Source organism: Scyliorhinus canicula, chromosome 18, assembly GCF_902713615.1.
Source record: "Scyliorhinus canicula chromosome 18, sScyCan1.1, whole genome shotgun sequence".
NCBI classification, from domain to species: Eukaryota; Metazoa; Chordata; class Chondrichthyes; order Carcharhiniformes; family Scyliorhinidae; genus Scyliorhinus; species Scyliorhinus canicula.
In genome coordinates this window covers 112533286-112553913 of record NC_052163.1, presented here as the reverse complement: position 1 = coordinate 112553913, position 20628 = coordinate 112533286, and the positions used below count along the sequence as shown (strand labels likewise).

Genomic DNA, 20628 nt, shown 5'->3' with positions numbered 1-20628 from the left:
GCCTTATACAGCCTCAGAAGTACATCCGTGGTCTTGTATTCTAGCCCTCTCAACGTGAATGCTAACATTGCATTTGCCTTCCTAACTGCCGGCTGAACCTGCTCATTAACCTGAAGAGAATCGTGAACAAGGACGCCCAAGTCCCTTTGTGCTTCTGCTTTCCTAAGCATGTGTCCATTTAGAAAATAGTCTATGCCTCCATTCTTCCTACCAAAGTGCATAACATAGGTCGAACAAGGACAGAGGTTCTGCTAAGGAAGTATGAACAGATAGGAGCTAAATCAAAAAGCAGAATCAAAAAAGGTAATAATAATCTCCGGATTACTACCGGAGCCACAATTGGCACAGGGTCAATAAGATTAAGGAGGTGAATGCGTAGCTCAAAGGTTGGTGTGGGAGAAATGGGTTTGAATTTGTGGGACATTGGCACCAGTACTAGGGAAGAGGGGTACTATTCAGTACCCCTCTTCATCTGAATCATGCTGGGACCCAAGTTAAAAGAGAAGGTAGAAGTGCAGGTTAACAACGAGGACTTTAAACGAGTTAAAGGGGTCAAGGGCTCAGGAGAGGTTGATAAAGTTTCCAGAACATGTAATAGAACAGAGAGTATAGAAAGTGGGAGGAATCTTATCTTCAGGTAGAGCAAAAGAGGGGACAAATATGAGAAGGAGGGTGGTCAGTGCAGGACTGAGAGTGTTGTACCTAAATGCACACCATATACAAAATAAGATAAATGAGGTCTGGAAAATGGCTAATGTAACACTCCTGTTTAAGAAGCGAAGGAGGCAGAGGACGGGAAATTAGAGGCTGGTTAGCCCGACTTTGGTCATTGGTAAGATTTCAAAGTCTATTATTAAAGATGAGATTGTGGAGTACTTGGAAGTGCATGATAAAATAGGACCGAGTCAGCATGCCTTCGTCAAAGGGAGATCACGTCTGACAAATCTGTTAGAGGTCTTTGAGGAGGTAACAAGGAAGTTAGACAAAGGAGAATCAGTGGACGTGATCTATTTAGATTTCCAGAAGGCCTTTAACAAGGTGCCGTCTCGGAGTCTGTTAAATAAGTTAAGAGCCCATGGTGTTAAGGGTAAGATGCTGGCATGGATAGAGGATTGGCTGACTGGCAGAAGGCATAGAGTGAGGATAATGGAGTCTTTTTTAGGATGGCAGCCAGGGACTAGTGGTGTGCCTCAGGCATCATTGTTGGGACCACAGTTTTTCACAATATACATTACTGATCCGGAAGAAGGAACTGAGGGCACTGTTGCTAAGTTTGCAGATGATACAAAGATATGCAGAGCGGCAGGTAGTATTGTGGAAGCAGGCGGGCTGCAGAAGGACTAGGACAGGTTAGGAGAGTGGGCAAAGAAGTGGCAGATTGAATACAATGTGGAAAAGTGTGAGGTTGGTATGTTGTTGGTACCTACGTGGATCACGACAACAGGATTTTTACCCTCCCACTCCAAGTTCCCCTGCGGCACAGATGAGATATCCCAAACCCGAGCACCAGACAGACAACACAACCTTTGGGATTCTCGATCCTGATTATGGAGAAGTGTCAATGCCCTTAACTAAACCATTCCCAATTAAGACTACATTTCTATTCTCTTGTGGTGGTATCCACTCTATATTAAAAACTGATCAGAACTGACTTTATTTTAAATCGTGCATTAACTCTATATTAAAAACTGATGACTGATGAAGTCCTGTATCTCTTGAAAACCATTACTTATCACAATAATGTTTTTCAACAAGTATTACAGATATTATCTTTGTAAAAGCCCAGCTGCAGTGAGCTCATTAAGTCTAGTGGCCTTGTCTAGAAATAAGCCTTGCCAACGAAGGGAGGCTACTGTTTGTCTAGAAATAACTATTGGAAGTTGATCTAGTATCTTCAGAAGCAGGTGCTCTGCTAATACTCCTTTCGACTCCCTAAATAAGAAAACCATATAAATGTTTAAGCAAAGGCTGCGAAAAAAGATTCGCTTGGAGAGCTGGTTAGGAGATTGCTGAGCGTTTACCTGACCAAGCCGCTGCCTTTATCTCGACTCGTAGAGTTCTGCTCTTGATTGAGTATTGAACTCAGAGGCTACGAGCCATTGTAAGTATGAATTGTTTTTAGCTTAAGCAATTATGTAGTTAGGGAGTTCAAAGGCTAACTCATCACATAATATAATAATAGCTTATTGTCACAAGTAGGCTTCAATAACGTTACTGTGAAAGCCCCTAGTCGCCACATTCCGGCACCTGTTCAGAGAGGCTGGTACGGGAATTTGCCGAACTGTATCATTTATTAAAAACTTGTATTAACCTTATTCTTTAAATAAATTGTGTATATATTTTACCATACAGATCCGTGTCTATTTTCATAAATAAGTGTGACATTTAACTAAGGCTCATCATATTCTCACCTCTGAGGCTACTGGAGGATGATTTACCCATACCCGGCCCGGCTCTCAGAATAAGAAAGATTTAGTTGAAGTTAAGGATAAGATAGTCCCCTAAGTGATGGTCAATCTCGTATACCGAAGGTAGTGAAAGCAAAGAACATTGTTGATACTATAATTAGAGATCCCAAGTCTTACTTTACATATTGACAAGATCTTGTCTGGTAGCTTACAACCTTAACTAATCGGGAAGATCTTAGGTAGAATACTCCTCGGCTGTCACACTCTTCCCCCACTTGAACGGCTCCCTGTACCACAGTGCTGTGATCAGTTTGCTCATCCTCCCTGCAGTCCAGCTCCCGTCCACATATTGTAGCAAGAATCTCAAACCTGTTGGACGGGGACAAGGGCTCAGGCTCCTGGAACCCTACCTCCTGGATTCCTTGACCTGCCTCACTCGCAGCCACACCCTCCTGTCCTTGACCACTGGCCGAATTTAAGTTAGTTATTCCAAGGGGTGTGACTGCCTGCTGGAACACAGTGTCCAGGTAGCATGGTGGTTAGCATAAATGCTTCACAGCTCCAGGGTCCCAGGTTCGATTCCCGGCTGGGTCACTGTCTGTGCGGAGTCTGCACGTCCTCCCCGTGTGTGCGTGGGTTTCCTCCGGGTGCTCCGGTTTCCTCCCACAGTCCAAAGATGTGCGGGTTAGGTGGATTGGCCATGCTAAATTGCCCGTAGTGTCCTAAAATGTAAGGTTAAGGGGGGGTTGTTGGGTTACGGGTATAGGATGGATACGTGGGTTTGAGTAGGGTGATCGTTGCTCGGCACAACATCGAGGGCTGAAGGGCCTGTTCTGTACTGTTCTATGTTATATGTTCTCCCCCTCCCCGCTCTGTCGCAGCATCCGAAGCTCAGAATCCAGCTCATCAACTCTTAGACCTGAAGTTCCCCATGCAACCAACACTCATTACAGATGTGGTCACTTGGTGTTTAATTGTAATTTGTTTTATATGACTTTTTTTGTATATATCTCCTTATTAACTCAGTCTAAAAAGCAATTTATAACCAGAAGCCCTTATAGATTATAAACCACGAAACATATGTTCAAACTATAAGTGATAAAAGTTTTGAAGACTTACCACCCTTACCCACTACTAACCAATCAGCTCTCTCCCCTCCCTTTTAGCCTCAGCTGCAGCAGGGCAAGACCCCTCTATGAAGATTTAAAAGTTACACAGCAAGGAGAAAAAGCAAAGAGCCTCTTCCCGCTCTGCAACGAATCCCCACTCTGCTTCAAATTCCCATGTTTAAACCTCCCTCCGGGTGTGGCCTCTCCCAGTGCTCATGTGCAAAGCTCACTGTTCGATGTTATTACTAATAATATGCGAGAATGATGCAAAATCTTTTGCCCAAAACCAAACTAATTTAGGCCGTACATATGAATTAGAGGCGCTGGGGCAGTACGGCATTTGTCACAGGTCAAATCAAAAGTTTGATAAATCTTAGATAATTTAACTTTGGTTAGGTGGGTACGGTGCAAGATTTTAAATTGTAGCAACCCACGTCTTTCACAGATAGATGAGGAGTGTGCACAAGAGAGAACTGACACTCAGTTATCTTTTGAAAAGTCTGAATAAAAATCTTGCTCCCAGAAGAGTTTTTAAGGTAGAGCGTGAAGGGCGATGTAGTGAAAAGATTAGGGAATACAACTTGGAAATGATCCCTCTAACAAAAAAAATTAGTTCAAATATGGTATCAATTGCCGATTTAGGGTGTGAGGAAGCAATTTGTTTTGAATGCAAAATCTCTGACTTGACTTTTAAGTAGCAAAGAAGTGGTCTGTATTTTTATCCATCTACTTGCCTTGGTTCCATAAACCTAACACCCTTGTGTAACAAAAATCAATCTCAGTTTTGGATATCTTGTGGCTCGGAAAGGAGCACACCAGCCTCTAAGCTAGAAACTCCAGGTTCAAGTCACGCTCTGGGTTGATGAACTACCTGCTATTCCTTCCAACACTTTCCCGTGATTCTCAAAGGAAGAAAAAAGTGTGTGAAGATTCAAAACAAACAATCTCAGTTTTTGAATTTTCAATCACAGGCAGATTCAATTATAACTGCGGTCACGGGGCTTTTAACTTGAATACAAACTGAAGATTTCCAATACATTTGGGCTGAATGGCCTACTCCTGCTCCTCTGCTTTCAATCCCCCAGTTTTCTGCCTACCTAATCTGTTGGCATTCAGAGTGGAGCACAGTTTCTGAGCTATTAGCTGCCCTCCAGCACCTCATTCAAGCAGACAATCATTGTATCGGAGACCAGGTCACTGCATGAAAAGTGGGGTGGGGAGAAACTGCACTGGACGCCAAACCTGCACAACATACATTCAGCAGTCATGTGCAGGAAGCCCATTTGATCCTGACCAATGGCACTCAGATTAATGTATACCCCTACTACTGGTCCTTCGGAGGTCTGCTCTGTATGGCTGACTTCACTACATTAAGTTAAGTCTGCCTGGACTCAATACTCTCCTTACCTGTACTTGCTTTCTCCTTCTGCATCTTCAAGAACTGCTGCAGGAAACTCCCGTCATTGGCAAACTTGTTGGATGTGTCCTTTTGGTCGTTATCACTGTAGGATAATTAGAACGATAGTGAATTCCTGACAAATCAGCAAAAGCAGTGCCAGAAAGAACCAGTTTCAATTTCAACTAGACAGCTCTGAAAATATACTTCACACATAACAAATAAAATGTCCATCTAAAATCAACTCAACCCAACTAGAAAAACTATTAAAACGTGCGCCCATATATCCAAATGGGGGCTAGATTAGGTTAATCTGCTTGTGCTGTGGGTTAAGCAGAGGCTTTGGGCTCAAATTCAAACTTAGTCAATGAGTTGATAGTCTTCTCCCCATGTACCTGACGGATCCTTTGTGAAATTAATTTGGTCAACTTAGCCTAGTTTTGAGTGACGGAGGGGGACAATAAAGCACCTAATTCAGTGTGGAACAACAGAAATCGTTAACCTTGGTGCAATGCAATTAACTTGTTTGGCTTAGGTGTATTAATGGGACAGTGTAGAGGGAGCTTTACTCTGTATCTAACCCTGTGCTGCACCTGTCCTGGGAATATTTGATGGGGACAACGTAAAGGGAGCTTGACTCTGTATCTAACCCTGTGCTGCACCTGTCCTGGGAATATTTGATGGGGACAGCGTAAAGGGAGCTTGACTCTGTATCTAACCCTGTGCTGTACTTGTCCTGGGAGTGTTTGATGGGACAGCGTAAAGGGAGCTTGACTCTGTATCTAACCCCGTGCTGTACCTGCCCTGGGAATATTTGATGGGGACAGTTTCGAGGGAGCTTTACTCTGTATCTAACCCTGTGCTGTACCTGATGTGGTGTCAATTGATGCAGACACTTGTCAGAAGTAATAATCACGGGACTTCCGGTTGCGGCTATGACTAGCTAAGCCGCACATTTGGAAGCTCCTGCAACAAAGGTGTTTTTGGGCCAATTGGAGGGCCCCAACGGCGCTGAAAAAACGAATCCCGGTGGGGGGAGGTCCCCTGAGGAGAACTAGACCGATTTTATGGTCGGTACCCGGAGTGGAGCGGCAAGAAAAACGGCAGCAGCTCCCCAAAAAAAGTGGGGGAAGAAAATCAAAATGGCGGCCGGCGGTGCATCGGAGGAGTGGAAGAAATGGGCGGAGGAGCAGCAGGCCGCTCTCCTCCGTTTTTTCACGGAGATGAAAGTGGAGCTCTTAGAGTCCATGAACGCGACGGCCACCAGGTTGGTGGGAGCCCAGGCGATCCAAGAGGCGTCGATTAAAGATCTGCAGCAGGAGATGACCGCGAGGGAGGAGGAGGCCACAGTCATCGGGGCAAAGGTGGAGGTGCACGAGGCACTCCACATGAAGTGGCAGAGCCGCTTCGAGGAGCTGGACACTCGGATGAGGAGGAAAAATTTGAGGATCCTGGGCCTGGAAGAAGGCCTGGAGGGGTCGGATCTCCCGGGATATGTGGCGGAGATGTTGAGCTCCCTGATGGGGGAAGGGGCCGGTCCGGCACCCCTGGAATTGGAAGAGGCATACCGGGTCATGGCCAGGAGGCCTAGGGCAAACGAGCCCCCGAGGGCGGTGCTGGTGCGGTTCCAGCGGCTAAGTGATCGAGAGAAAGTCCTGAGGTGGGCAAAAAGGGAGAAAAGCAGCAAGTGGCAGAACTCGACGGTAAGGGTGTACCAGGACTGGAGTGCGGAGGTGGCAAAGCGGCGGGCCCGGTACAACCGGACAAAGGCGGTGCTACACGCGAAAAAGATCAAATTTGGAATGCTGCAACCGGCGCGCTTGTGGGTCACCTACAAGGACCAACATCATTATTTCGAGTCCCCAGAGGAGGCCTGGACCTTTGTACAAGAGGAAAAGTTGGACACGAACTAAAACCTGGGAGCACCGGCGGTCGTAGCCGCCGGGGGACTCTTGATTGAGCAAGTGGCCCTTTTCTTTTTCAGGCCAGGTCGGAACTGGGTAACAGTTTCGTGGATTGTTTGGGGTGTTTTTTCTCGAACGGTTGACTTTTCTGAATATTTTGAAGGTTTCGAGTTGTTGGGTGTTTCTGTATATTTGTACTGTTGAAATCTCCATTGTGGGTCGTTGGCTTCTTATGGGGTGTTTTTTCCCGTTTCCAATTTCCCTTAGTTATTTACCCCTCTTACCCTTTTTCTTTGGGTGCTTGGGGGGGTTTTTTGTTCTTTTTTTTTCTTTTCGGGTTATGGTTATCTGCGGTTATTTATACTGTTTGATGGAGGGTGATGGTTGGGCACACTGTTAGCTGATAGTTAGTTAATTATTTTGTTATTTAAGTATGTAGTTAAGTATTTATGTATTTAGTTGCCATTGGGTATTTATATCGTTAAGTTGGGGAGACGGGACGGGGGGGGAGCGGGTTGATTATGCGGGTCTTTCTCGGGGGGTTTTAAGGGGATCTTTCACGGGCGCAGATGGGGTGAACCGGGAGGAGTCGGAATGTGGCAGGAGCAGCCGGGTCAGCGGAGACCAGCTGACTCTCGGGAGTACGATGTGGGGTACATCGCGGCTAGGAGGGGTCCTAGCCGGGGGGGGGGGGGGGGGGGGGGGGGGGGGGACCCCGGGTTGCTGCTGGAAAGACCAGGGGCGAGAAGGGGAGAGCCGGGGGGGGGGGGGGGGGGCCATCGCTATGGGAAGCGGGTCAGAAAAGAAGGGATGACCCGGGGCGAGCAAGGGACAAGACATGGCTAATCGACAGGGAGTAGGGACGGGTCGCTCTGCGACCCGATTGATCACGTGGAACGTAAGGGGGCTGAATGGGCCGGTCAAAAGATCAAGGGTCTTCTCACACCTGAAGGGACTGAAGGCTGATGTAGCAATGCTGCAGGAGACTCATTTGAGGGTAGCAGATCAGGTCCGCCTGAGAAGGGGGTGGGTGGGACAGGTGTTCCACTCAGGCTTGGATATCAAGAACCGGGGGGGGTGGCGATTTTGGTGGGAAAGAGGGTGTCGTTTGTGGCGGCAGAGGTGGTGGCAGACAAGGAGGGCAGGTACGTGATGGTGAGGGGTAGGCTGCAGGGAGAGAATGTGGTACTGGTAAATGTGTATGCCCCGAACTGGGACGACGCGGGTTTTATGAGGCGCCTGCTGGGCCTCATCCCGGGACTGGAGGCAGGGGGCCTGATCATGGGAGGGGACTTTAATACGGTGTTAGACCCTGGGCTGGATAGATCGAGTTCCAGGACGAATAGGAGGTCGGCAGCGGCAGAGGTGTTAAGGGGGTTCATGGAGCAGATGGGAGGGGTAGACCCATGGAGATTTGGTAGGCCTAGGGCGAGGGAGTATTCTTTTTTCTCCCACGTCCACAGAGTGTACTCTAGGATCGATTTTTTCGTATTGAACAGGGGGCTGATACCGAGAGTGCAGGACACGGAGTACTCGGCCATTGCGATATCGGACCATGCACCACATTGGGTGGACGTGGACATGGGGGAGGCGCGGGACCAACGCCCGTTGTGGCGCCTGGATGTAGGGCTGTTGGCGGACGAAGAGGTGTGCAGAAGGGTGAGAACGGGCATTGAGAACTATCTGGGTACGAATGACACAGGTGAGGTGCAGGTGGGGACGGTCTGGGAGGCCTTGAAAGCAGTGATTAGAGGAGAGCTGATCTCCATAAGGGCACACAGAGAGAGGAAGGAGAGGCAGGAAAGGGAGAGGCTGGTGGGGGAGCTCCTAGAAGTAGATAGGAAATATGCGGCGGCACCAGAGGAGGGGCTATTAAGGGAGCGGCGTAGCTTGCAGGCCAGGTTCGACCTACTGACCACTAGGAAGGCGGAAATGCAGTGGAGAAGGGCGCAGGGTGCGGCGTATGAGTACGGGGAAAAGGCGAGCAGGATGCTAGCACACCAGCTTCGTAAGCGAGATGCAGCCAGAGAGATTGGGGGAGTGAGAGAGAGGGGTGGGGATGTAGTGCAGAAGGGGCAAGAGGTGAATAGGGTCTTTAGGGACTTCTATAGGGAATTGTATAGGTCTGAACCGCCGAAGAGGAGAGGGGGAATGAAGAATTTTCTTGACAAATTGGGGTTCCCAAAGGTACAGGAGGAGCTGGTGGAAGGGTTGGGGGCGCCGATAGAGCTGCAGGAGCTAATTAAAGGGATAGGCCAGATGCAGGCGGGGAAGGCGCCGGGGCCGGATGGGTTCCCGGTGAAGTTTTACAGGAAATTTGTGGACTTGGTGGGTCCAGTGCTGGTGCGAGCCTTTAATGAGGCGCGCGAGGGGGGGGTTCTGCCCCCAACAATGTCGCAGGCCCTGATCTCCTTGATTTTGAAGCGGGACAAGGACCCGGTCCAGTGCGGGTCCTACAGGCCCATCTCCCTCCTGAATGTTGACGCCAAGCTGTTAGCAAAGGTCCTGGCAACCAGGATAGAGGACTGTGTGCCAGGGGTAGTCCATGAAGACCAGACGGGGTTCGTGAAGGGACGCCAACTTAACACAAATGTCCGGAGATTGTTAAATGTGATTATGATGCCAGCAGTGGAAGGGGAGGCGGAGATAGTGGTAGCGCTGGACGCGGAGAAGGCATTTGACAGGGTGGAGTGGGAATACTTGTGGGAGACGTTGGAAAGGTTTGGGTTTGGGGAGGGATTTATCAAGTGGGTAAAACTGCTCTATTCAGCTCCGATGGCAAGTGTGGTAACAAACGGGAGGAGGTCAGAATATTTTGGGCTCCATCGAGGTACTAGGCAGGGATGTCCCCTATCTCCCTTACTCTTTGCATTAGCGATTGAGCCGTTGGCAATGGCACTGAGGGGTTCAGGGGGGTGGAGAGGACTGACAAGGGGAGGGGAGGAACATCGGGTCTCGCTCTATGCGGATGATTTGTTGTTGTATGTGGCAGACCCGGAGGGGGGAATGCCGGAGGTAATGGGGATACTAGCGGAGTTCGGGGACTTTTCGGGATATAAATTAAATCTGGGGAAAAGTGAGGTCTTTGTAATACACCCGGGAGACCAAGGGGAGGGAATTGGGAGGCTCCCCTTCAAAAGAGCAGTTAAAAGTTTTAGGTATTTGGGGGTGCAGGTGGCAAAGAACTGGGGGACCCTCCACAAGTTGAACTTTTCCAGACTGGTGGAACAGATGGAGGAGGAGTTTAAGAGGTGGGACATGGTGCCGCTGTCGCTGGCAGGGAGGGTGCAGTCAGTTAAAATGACGGTCCTCCCGAGGTTCTTGTTTTTGTTCCAGTGTCTGCCCATCTTCCTCCCCAGGGCCTTTTTCAAGAAGGTAACGAGTAGTATCATGGGGTATGTGTGGGCACATGGCACCCCGAGAGTTAGAAGGGTCTTTTTGGAGCGGAGTAGGGATAGTGGAGGGCTGGCGTTACCCAACCTTTCAGGATATTACTGGGCGGCAAATACATCGATGGTACGAAAGTGGATGATGGAAGGGGAGGGGCAGCCTGGAAGCGCATGGAGAGGGCGTCCTGCGGCAACATAAGCTTAGGGGCACTGGTAACGGCACCATGGCCGTTCCCTTCCACGAGGTATACCACGAGCCCGGTGGTGGCGGCCACCCTCAAGATCTGGGGGCAGTGGAGGCGACACAGGGGGGAAGTGGGAGGTCTGATAGGGGCACCACTAAGAGGGAACCACAGATTTGCGCCGGGAAACACAGGAGGGGGATTCCAGAGCTGGCAGAGGGCGGGTATTAGACAACTGAGGGACTTGTTTATAGAGGGGAGGTTTGCGAGCCTGGGAGAGCTGGAGGAGAAATTTGGGCTCCCCCCGGGGAACACGTTCAGGTACCTCCAAGTGAAGGCATTTGCCAGACGACAGGTAGCGGGGTTCCCCGCGCTCCCCGACAGGGGGGTGAGTGATAGGGTGCTATCAGGGGTCTGGGTCGGGGAGGGGAAGATCTCGGACATCTATAAGATTATGCAGGAGGTGGAGGAGGTACCAGTAGAGGAGCTGAAAGATAAGTGGGAGTTAGAGCTGGGGGAACAGATAGAGGACGGGACATGGGCAGACGCCCTGGAGAGGGTCAACTCGTCGTCGTCATGTGCGAGACTAAGTCTCATTCAATTTAAGGTACTGCATAGAGCCCACATGACGGGGACAAGGATGAGTCGGTTTTTCGGGGGTGAAGACAGGTGTATTAGATGTTCGGGAAGCCCTGCGAATCATGCACATATGTTTTGGGCATGTCCGGCACTGGAGGAGTTCTGGAAGGGGGTGGCAGGGACGGTGTCAAGAGTGGTGGGGTCCAGGGTCAAGCCAGGATGGGGACTTGCGATCTTCGGGGTTGGGGTGGAACCGGGGGTACAGGAGGCGAGGGAGGCTGGAATATTAGCCTTTGCGTCCTTGGTGGCTCGGAGGAGGATCCTGATTCAGTGGAGGGACGAAAGGCCTCCGAGTGTTAACACCTGGTTAAACGACATGGCAAACTTCATCCAATTGGAAAGGATCAAATTCGCCCTGAGAGGGTCGGTGCAGGGGTTTTTCAGGCGATGGCAACCCTTCCTGGACCTCTTGGATCAGAGATAGAAACTGAGGCCGTGACAGCAGCAACCCGGGAGGGGAGGGGAGGGCGGGAGGGAGGGGGGAGGAGGGACAAAGACGAAGGAAGTACGGTAGCGGTGGTGGCACGGGCAAGGCCTGCCCGAGGACGCTGCTAGAAATGATAAGTTGGTCTGACTGTCGGTTCGGCGGGGGGGGGGGGGGGGGGAAGGAGACGGACGCGCGAGTGGGGGGGGGGGGACTTTTTTCTTTTCTTGTTAAGTAGGGGGGTTTGACTTTGTTTTGTTATAATTTAAATGTAAATGTAGGGGGGGTTAAAATGTTTGTATTTCGAAAAATTTCTTCAATAAAAATTATTTTAAAAAAAAGAAGTAATAATCACCACGTACTGAGCAGGTGTCACTTGCAGCTTTGTGAAGCTGTCCTTTTTAGCTCTTTCCATTTTGGCTTCAATTTCCTTTTTCTTCTGTGCAATCAGCTCCTCTTGTTTCATTAGATTCACATACAATTTATTGGGTCTGTTGGAGGAACCCAGACGCTCCAGACTGAAGGATCGCTCACTACTGGGCTTGGTGGCCCGACCAGCCCTACCTATAATAAAGAAAAATCAAAACACAAAAACATTTCAATCTAGGAAACATTTCCAAAAAGGAAAAATGGCAAAGATAATCCTGCTCATCAATTAGTTTTGTGCAAAAAATTGTCAAAGTCTCGCGCATTGAAATGACTGGACATATGGTGGATTGAGGAACCAACGAGAGAACAGACCATCTTCGACTGGATATTAAAATACAAACATAGGATTCCTACAGTGTAGAAGGATACCATTTGGTCCATTGGCTCTGCACCAACCCTCTGAAAGAGCACCCTACCTAGGTCCACTCGCCCGCCCTATAACCTCACCTAACCTGCACATCCTTAGATACTAAGCGACAATTTAGCATGGTCAATCCACCTAAACTGCACTTCTTTGGAGCGTGGGAGGAAACCGGAGCACCAGGAGGAAACACACGCAGGCGTAGGGAGAAAGTGCAAACTCCAGACAGTCTCTCAAAGTCAGAACTGAACCTGGTGCTGTGAGGCAGCAGTGCTACTACTGTGCCACCGTGCTTCCCTGTATTGTGTACTGAGAAATAAATAATTGGCAATCTGGCTTGAGAGGTCGCTTGGGAATGAGCGACCATAACATGATAAAATTCTTCAACAAGATGGAGAGTGACGCCATTGGTTCTGAGACTAGGGTCCTGAATCATAATGAAATAAACTATGATGGTATGATGCGCAAATTGCCCATGATGGATTGGGAAACATTACTTAAAAGGATGACGGTGGACAGGAAATGGCAAACATTCAAAGAGCGCATGGGTGAACTGCAACAATTGTTTATTCCCGTCTGGCGCAAACCAAAATTGGAAAGATGACCAAACCGTGAATTAGAATTAGAGATAGCATTAGATCCAAAGAAGAGGCATACAAATTGGCCAGAAAGAACAGCAGACCTCCGGGTTGGGAATAGTTTAGAATTCAGCAAAGGAGGACCAAAAGATTGAGTAAGAAGGGGAAAATAAAGTATGACAGTAAGCTTGGGGGAGCATAAAAACTGACGGGCAACATTTCTATAGGTATGTGAAGAGAAAAAGATTGGTGAAGAGAAATGTAGGTCCCTTACAGTCAGAAACAGGGGAATTTATAACGGGGAACAAAGAAATGTTTGTCCAACTAAATACATATTTTGGTTCTGTCTTCACAAAGAGGAAGGATATTCTTGCTATAAAGGGAATGCAGCAAAGGTTTACCAGACTGGTTCCTGGGATAGCAGGACTGGCATATGAGGAGAGATTCAATCAATTAGGATTAAACTTGGGAGTTCAGAAGAACGAGGGGGGATCTCATAGAAACCTATAAAACTCTAACAGAACTCGACAGTGTAGATGCAGGAAGGGTATTCCAGTCTCCTTCTCCTCTAACTCCTTGCTCAAATACCCATCCCTCTGCCATATTAGCCTCCCGCACTAGCAAACAACCAGCGAGAATATTTGTCCCATTCCTATAGAGTTGTAACCAGAGGACTCTTCTTCAGAGCTCAGTTCATACTTTTCATAGTTTTCTAAGAGGTACAAACACATGATGAATATTTTGCCCGATCACAGAATCGCAGACTAATATAGCACCAGAAGAGGCCCTTCAGCCCATTGAGTCTGCACTGGCGTATGAAAAACATCTGACCTGCCTACCTAATCCCATTTGCCAGCACTTGGCCCATAGCCCTGAATGTTATGACGTGCCAAGTGCTCGTCCAGGTACTTGTTAGAAGATGTGAGGCAACCCACCTCTACCACCCTCCCAGGCAGTGCATTCCACACTATTCCCACACTCTGAGTAAAAAGGTTTTTCCTCAAATCCCCCTTGAACCTCCTGCCCCTCACCTTGAAATTGTGCCCACTCGTAACTGACCCTTCAACTAAGCTGCTCCTTACCCACCCTGTCCATACCCCTCAATCTTGTACACCACGATTGGGTTACCTCTCCAGCTCCAACGAAAACTCAATTCTCTTCATAACTTAAATGTCCATCCCAGACAACATCCTGGTGAATCGTCTCTGCACGCCCTCCTGCGCAATCACATCCTTCCTATAATGTAGCGACCAGAATTGCGCACAATACTCCAGTACTATCAGAACCCTCAATAATACATTGCTAAAAGAGAAAGCCAATCCCTCGAACATTGCTCTCTCACTGCTCCACAACCATAACAACATCTGTACAGTTTATAAATGGAAGTTCATAGGTATTATCAAGTATGATCGGACTCTCAGGAACTGGCCAGATCAATACAGCCCTTCTCTCATATGGTCACTACCTAGAAAATACTCTGATCTTTGCCACATTAGAAATGAACTAAATCAGAAATGGCTGAGGCTACGCAACAGACTAGTCAGTAGCTGCAAAGAGTAAAGACAAGATATTGATTTCAGGCATGTAACTCTTCATCAGAACACTACATGAACAGAATCAATGTATCATTCTGCACTGCAGCAAATGCCATAAACAGAATCTATAAACCGTGCCAACATATAATCAACAACAAAATTATTTTTGTAAAATCCTGACGTGTGCATCTCTGACATCCAAATCTGCAAACAATGGGGTGAGAGTAATGGTGGGGTCTTCAGAGTGAACAAAACAGACAGCAATTGCATTTGGACACACAAAAACCCAGAGTGCTTGCACATCAACGGTGAGTGACATATTCTTGGGGCAACAACTCCTGAAATCTGGACCAGGTTGCAAGAGCTAAACGTATGCCACATTAACCAGGATTAAAAACTTTGGTTAACCAGTGACAGACGATAACCAATTAAAACAAGTGACAAGTATCTCCACAAACAATAATTAATTCCCCATCGGTGTCTTGGGACATAGAAAGAAATGGGGCGGGTGAACACTTTGAGGTAGGTGGGAAGAGGAGAGTCAATGATGGAAAATTCTCCAACGGGGGCTAATCTGAATTCTAAGACCTCTTGTTGGGAGGCAATAAGCCTCAGGTCGGGTTAACCCCTGCCCTTCCTTCGTTATTGTTAGTTTAGCCATCAGATGGAAAGTGCATTTGGTTCGTGGACGCTTTCCCCTCAATTCTAGCGGCTGCTTCTCCGAGTCTACACCCATTAAACTCCTTGCTCAGCCTCCCCAAACCCCAACACCAACCTGCCTCACCGTCCATGGCCATGGCTTCATATCCTAGTGTTGTCACTTCCGACGAGCCAGGGGATAACCGTCACACTACCGGAAGTCTTGGCTATGTGCGCCGGGCCCTCTGGGAGTTGTAGTCTGCGGCCCCGTTGGCCTCATTAGCGGGATGCGGACAAAAACTACAAACGTGTGTCCAGCCTACAAAATACACCGAACGAACCTATCGTTCCAAATGTATTTGTCCGTGCATATCTGCATGAGAAATATGTGCTTATCCGTTGAAGTAAAGAATTTGAAGAACTTTTTTTCCCCCAGAAGGTGCGGGTGACTTCCGGTGGGGAAGGGAAGTGACATGACGGCTGCAATGGAGGAGAGGTTTTGTCCAGGTTTGTGGGGCTGAAGTGGGGAAGGAGAGGAGATGCGGGGGCGGTGGGGAAAGAGACAGGGAATCGTCCCTGGACCCTGCCAGAGCTTTGAAGAGGGGCGGGGGACTGGAAAACCCCCGCTCTCCAGCGGCTTAGAATGAAGCGGGTTCGGTGGCCGGGCCTGTAAGCGGTAACCAGGGGCAACCGGGGTGGGGAGGGCACAGGCCTGATCCCCACCTTCGGGCAACAAGGCCCCGTCCTGGGGGAAAGATCTGACCCCCCCCCCCAATCCCGGCAATTGCTGGGATGCATTCCTGGAGGTTTCATTCCATGTCCTCCCGCCTCCTCCAGCAGCCTCCGAGCTCCCACCCCCTCCATTTTCATATTTCTAAAACAAAAGTGTTCACTGAATATGAACAAACACCATTTTTTAAAAACCTCTAATGTTTTGTCACAGCAAGTTTAAACTTGACTTTCTGGAGACTCCGGATTAATCCTGGAGAACCGGTGACACTAATCCCAGGGCAGCTGGTCCCTGCTGCCTGGGGGGGGGGGGGGACTGTTGACGCCCTGCCTGGAGTAACAAGGCTCCGTACCGGCAAAAGGGGCTAACTCCATCCCAGGGCAATGATGTGCTGTTTTGGTGGCAAATCCGATGCTCTGTCCCAGACCCCCTGATGCAACAAGACCCTGTCTGAGGAGGGAATTCATACTGTCGCCTGGTAATGAGGGGTAACTGACCCTCATTGGAAAATGGGTAAAAGATCTGACACCCCTATTTCCCTTCCAAAGGCATTCTGACATTGAAGGAGACCCCAGCCCTTAGTCAGATGAAACCAATCATTAAAATAAATGCAGAAAGTCCTGGGAACACAAATATCAGCATCTGACTGATTAACCTTTGGCTGAGGCAAAAAACAAGAGTTCTCGCTTGTTTTCTCATGCTGACAAATCTGTTGTGTAGAGAGAAAATGTTCTGTCATTTCTTGACAAAATTTGTTGTGCGCATGTAGACGTTTGTTCTTTTTAAGTTTGAGCCTTCCTGTGGCTCTGTTTAACAACCATCTTATTGGTGCACTTATTGACTTCTGTTAATAAATGGGTTTGAGTTATATTCAATGTAAATAAAAATCCACTGTGGTCTCTGCTGTCAAACTGCACATTCACTACTGCAGTGAAAGGTTCATTCTGCTAAGATAGTTTCTATCATCTACTGCTGTTAATTATACCCAATGCCCAGTGACAATCTTCCATTGCCAGACTCCGATGTGCAGAATTTCCCATGTTCAAATGTACTGTATGAATTGTAAGCCTTCGGAACACTGATAGAAATGGCAGACTTTTAGGTGTTGTTGATACTGCTGATCTGTTCTTCATTGTGTACTGGTACAGTTGTAAATTGCTTCTCCAGGCACAACACAAGTTTGGAAGGACGGATCCAATAACTGTTGCTGCTGAATAACTTTTACAGTTCAAATGGACACAACGTGACAATTTAGGCTGTTTTGCATATGCTGACCACAAAGAGTAGTTGAGTGGATAACCTTGTTGTGTTTAAGGGGAAGCTGGATAAATACACATGGGGGAAAGGGATCAGAAGGATTTGGTGAATAGGGTGAGATTAAGAGGGATGAGAGGAGGTTCATACTGGCATGGACCGCTTGAGCTGAATGACTTGTTTCTATGCTATACTTGATTTATAATAGTTTTAAAAAACTGTCACCAAACAACACACTGACCTTGTTTGTCCCTGTGGAACATCCGACTGGATCAGTGATCCAGACTGGTTCCTTCTGATTTTAAATAGCAACAGTAGCTGAATAGGAAGTGGCCTCCTGTGCTTTTAATTAATGTTAACTAAAAACTGTCACTAAACAACACACTGACCTTGTTTGTCCCTGTGGAACATCCTACTGGGTCAGTGATCCAGACTAGTTCCTTCTGATTTTAAATAGCAACAGTAGCTGAATCGGAAGTGGCCTCCTGTGCTTTTAATTACTGTTAACTAAAAACTGTCACTAAACAACACACTGACCTTGTTTGTCCCTGTAGAACATCCTACTGCGACAGTGATCCAGACTGGTTTCTTCTGATTTTAATAGCAATAGTAGCTGAATAGGAAGTAGCCTCTTGTGCTTTTAAGTAATGTTAATTAAAAAGGAAGAAGATGGAATTGTGTACATCACATTGGTTTGATTATGAATTAAATCTCCATAATTAGTGCTTTTGTTAAAAAAATAAAATCTATCTGAGGCCCACAGATATTTCAATTTTAGTGGTTGTAGTAACACGGGACAATATGGTAGTCTTTTTGTGTCTGGATTCAGATGGAGGGTGATCTATCCAATATATTAGTGAAATTGTTGATGCCTAGGATCCATTTTCAACCACAGTTTTTTATATTCTTTCATTGGATTTGGGCATTACAAGATATGTATTTGTTGCAGGGTTTGTGCACAGTGATGGAATTGAAAGGAAAAATATTGTCTCGTATCTGCTGGTCCTGCTTTTTTTCAAAGTTCAGAAACATTCTTCCTGTTCCAGCGAAAGTTCACCAGACTAATAGTAGGACTGACATATGAAGAAAGACTGGATCAACTGGGCTTGTACTCACGAGTCCAGAAGAATGAGAGGGGACTTCATAGAAACATACAAAATCCTGATGGGACTGGACGCGCTAGATATGGGAAGAATGTTCCCGATGTTGGGGATGTCCAGAACTAGGAGTCACAGCCTAAGAATAAGGGGTAATCCATTCAGGACTGAGATGAGGAAGAACTTCTTCTCTCAGAGTTGTGAACTTGTGGAATTCTCTACCACAGAAAGCTGATGGGGCCCGTTCATTGGATATATTCAAAAGGGAGCTGGGTGTGACCCTTGCAGCTAAAGGGATCAAGGGGTATAGAGAGAAAGCAGGAGCGGGACACTGAATTTGTATGATCAGCCATGATCATATTGAATGGTGGTATAGGCACGAAGGGCCGAATGGCCTACTCCTGCACCTACTTTCTATGTTTCTATTATCTTTCATCTGAACTAGTCCAAATTGATCATCCCTCCAACTACATCAGGCACTTTAATGTTGATGCCCCCAGGGGACAGTCTACAAATAAGGAGACTACACGGCCTGGTGGGCTGCATGTTAAAGATTCCAATTTATTTTTAAAACAATAGTTTCTCTTAGAATAGTTGTTTTGACTAGAGACAATGGGAGTACCTTAAATGGAAAGCAACTTCCCTTCTCCCTTTTTACGTCTTAAGGGAAGAAATAATTGCAGATTTGGGCAAAGTCAGGGTACTTCTCCTAATATCAGCAAAGGCTAAGAGGAGATTTGATAGGTGTTTAAAATCATGAATGGTTTAGTCGAGTAAATACAGAGTGTCTTTCCAATGCCTGAGGGGTTGAAAACCAAAGGGGCCAGATTTGAAGATGATTGGCGAAAAAGCAAGAGGTTTCATGAGGAAATTCCTTTTTTAAAATAAATTTATAGTACTAATAAAATTTGGAGTACCCAATTCTTTTTTGCCAATTAAGGGGCAAATTAGCGTGACCAATCCACCTGGCCTGCACATCTTTTTGGGTTGTGGGGGTGAGACCCACACAGACACTGGGAGAAGGTGCAAACTCCACACGGACATTGACCCAGGACCGGGATCGAACCCGGGTCCTTGGAGCCGTGAGACAGTAGTGCTAACCACTGTGCTGCATGAAGATATTTCTTTTTATGCAACAAGTGGTTTGGATAGTGCTGCAGGTGATGGAAACAGATTCAATAATAACGGGATTACTCTTTAAAGGAGCCGACACAGACTTGATAGGCTGAATGGTCTATTTCTGTGTTGTACTATTCTATGATATCTAGTTGAGCACGACCTGCAGTTCCCGATCGCTAAAAGATGTGTACCAAATGATCTTCCAAAAAACATACTCTTAAATGTGAAGTTTTATGTCTTGAATGCTGTTCTTCCTTCCCTTTCCCATTCCTAGTTTAATAATGTTCCAGGCTTTGGACTTTATCTATAGTATGGCTTATTCTTACTAAATTTTGAGTAGAAAGTGATAATAGTATTAGCCTTGAAAGCGAAGTACAAATACTGCTGCTTGCATTTTCTGGTCCATCCGTTCACCACAGAACCTGACTAACTGCTCTTTGATCTTAACAGGTAAGTAAGTGTAAAGTGGAGCAGTGAAGTGTGGGGTGGCTGGTGAGGAAGACAACCTCACTGACTCTCTGACATCAGGAGGCCGAACCCAAACTTGGGGATGGAGCCCACTTTTAATGAATGGAAGGGAACTGAGATGCCCCCACATCTGGAGATGACCTTGATGCTTTTTAATATCTTGCATGTTAAGATGCTTATTTTGAATTTGCAAATCTTCGTCTTCACCTTCAGTCCTGATACTGGTAATATCTCTTTCCTATTTGGCCTAGAGGGAGATTTTGGCCAGAGCACATCTTCCTTTTCTTCAGCTGTGGAGGGCAGTCCTGTGGCAGCTTCATTTGATTTTATTTCACATGGATTTCTTTGCACATTCTTGTGTGTCCCCTACTTTCCTTCCCGAGCATATTTACAGATGCAGCAGGGGGCAGTGGTTTTCCATCAGTCACCTTTGCATAATAGTGCACTTTCCTTCATTCTGCGCAATGATTGTTTTTCTGTTCTGATTCAAACAGACTACATTTAAGAGTTGGACTTGACGTCAGTAATTAATTCTTCCTTTGCCCTTGAGGGCAATGACGCTTATCAAAAACCGCTTTTTCTATGTGGTACCAAGTTTTAATCCCATTGACCATTCATTCCTCTATTATTTTCCTGCTCCTAAAACCATGCAATATTCTTCAAGCCGCTGGTTTTCTTCCATTGGGAGGCTGAACTTGGTTGTTCTCATTCTGTGTGTCCAATTATTCCATATATAAGAAGGTTGCCCAGCTACTGTAGCAAGAGAACTCGCAGCGTCGGAGTCAATGACACCCTTTAAAGCTGGTGATATTGCAAGGGGTCACCCTAGAAATCTTCTAAAGTGCACACAACTTCCTTGGAAAAATACCAAAGAAGATTTTGTAATTGTGAGTGCAACCATTGAGATTGCACACAAATGGGGGAGGCAAACCGTTGTTACAATAAACGTCTCCATGTAGACATCCTC

The 20628-nt window shown here is 47.0% G+C and overlaps 2 protein-coding genes across 3 annotated transcripts in view; one reads left to right on the top strand and one right to left on the bottom strand.

Annotated features, from left to right (window-relative positions):
• sugp1 (SURP and G patch domain containing 1) overlaps nucleotides 1–15184 on the bottom strand; it is a 38876-nt gene extending 23692 nt beyond the window's left edge. Inside the window, exons 1-3 of one of the 2 annotated variants that reach the window (XM_038776855.1) lie at nucleotides 15130–15184; nucleotides 11814–12015; nucleotides 4925–5019 (exon numbers count right to left, since the gene is read on the bottom strand). In XM_038776855.1, the coding sequence (XP_038632783.1) occupies nucleotides 4925–5019; nucleotides 11814–12015; nucleotides 15130–15151 (319 nt within the window). In that variant the 5' untranslated portion in view covers nucleotides 15152–15184. The remainder of the gene's footprint in view (nucleotides 1–4924; nucleotides 5020–11813; nucleotides 12016–15129) is intronic. The other variant, XM_038776856.1, reaches the window with a different exon arrangement.
• Nucleotides 15185–15353: 169 nt separating this feature from the next.
• The window catches only part of LOC119953711 (SURP and G-patch domain-containing protein 2-like), a 31599-nt gene continuing 26324 nt past the window's right edge, over nucleotides 15354–20628 (top strand). Inside the window, exon 1 of the mRNA XM_038778260.1 lies at nucleotides 15354–15500. Coding sequence (XP_038634188.1) covers nucleotides 15467–15500 — 34 coding nt within the window. The 5' untranslated portion in view covers nucleotides 15354–15466. The remainder of the gene's footprint in view (nucleotides 15501–20628) is intronic.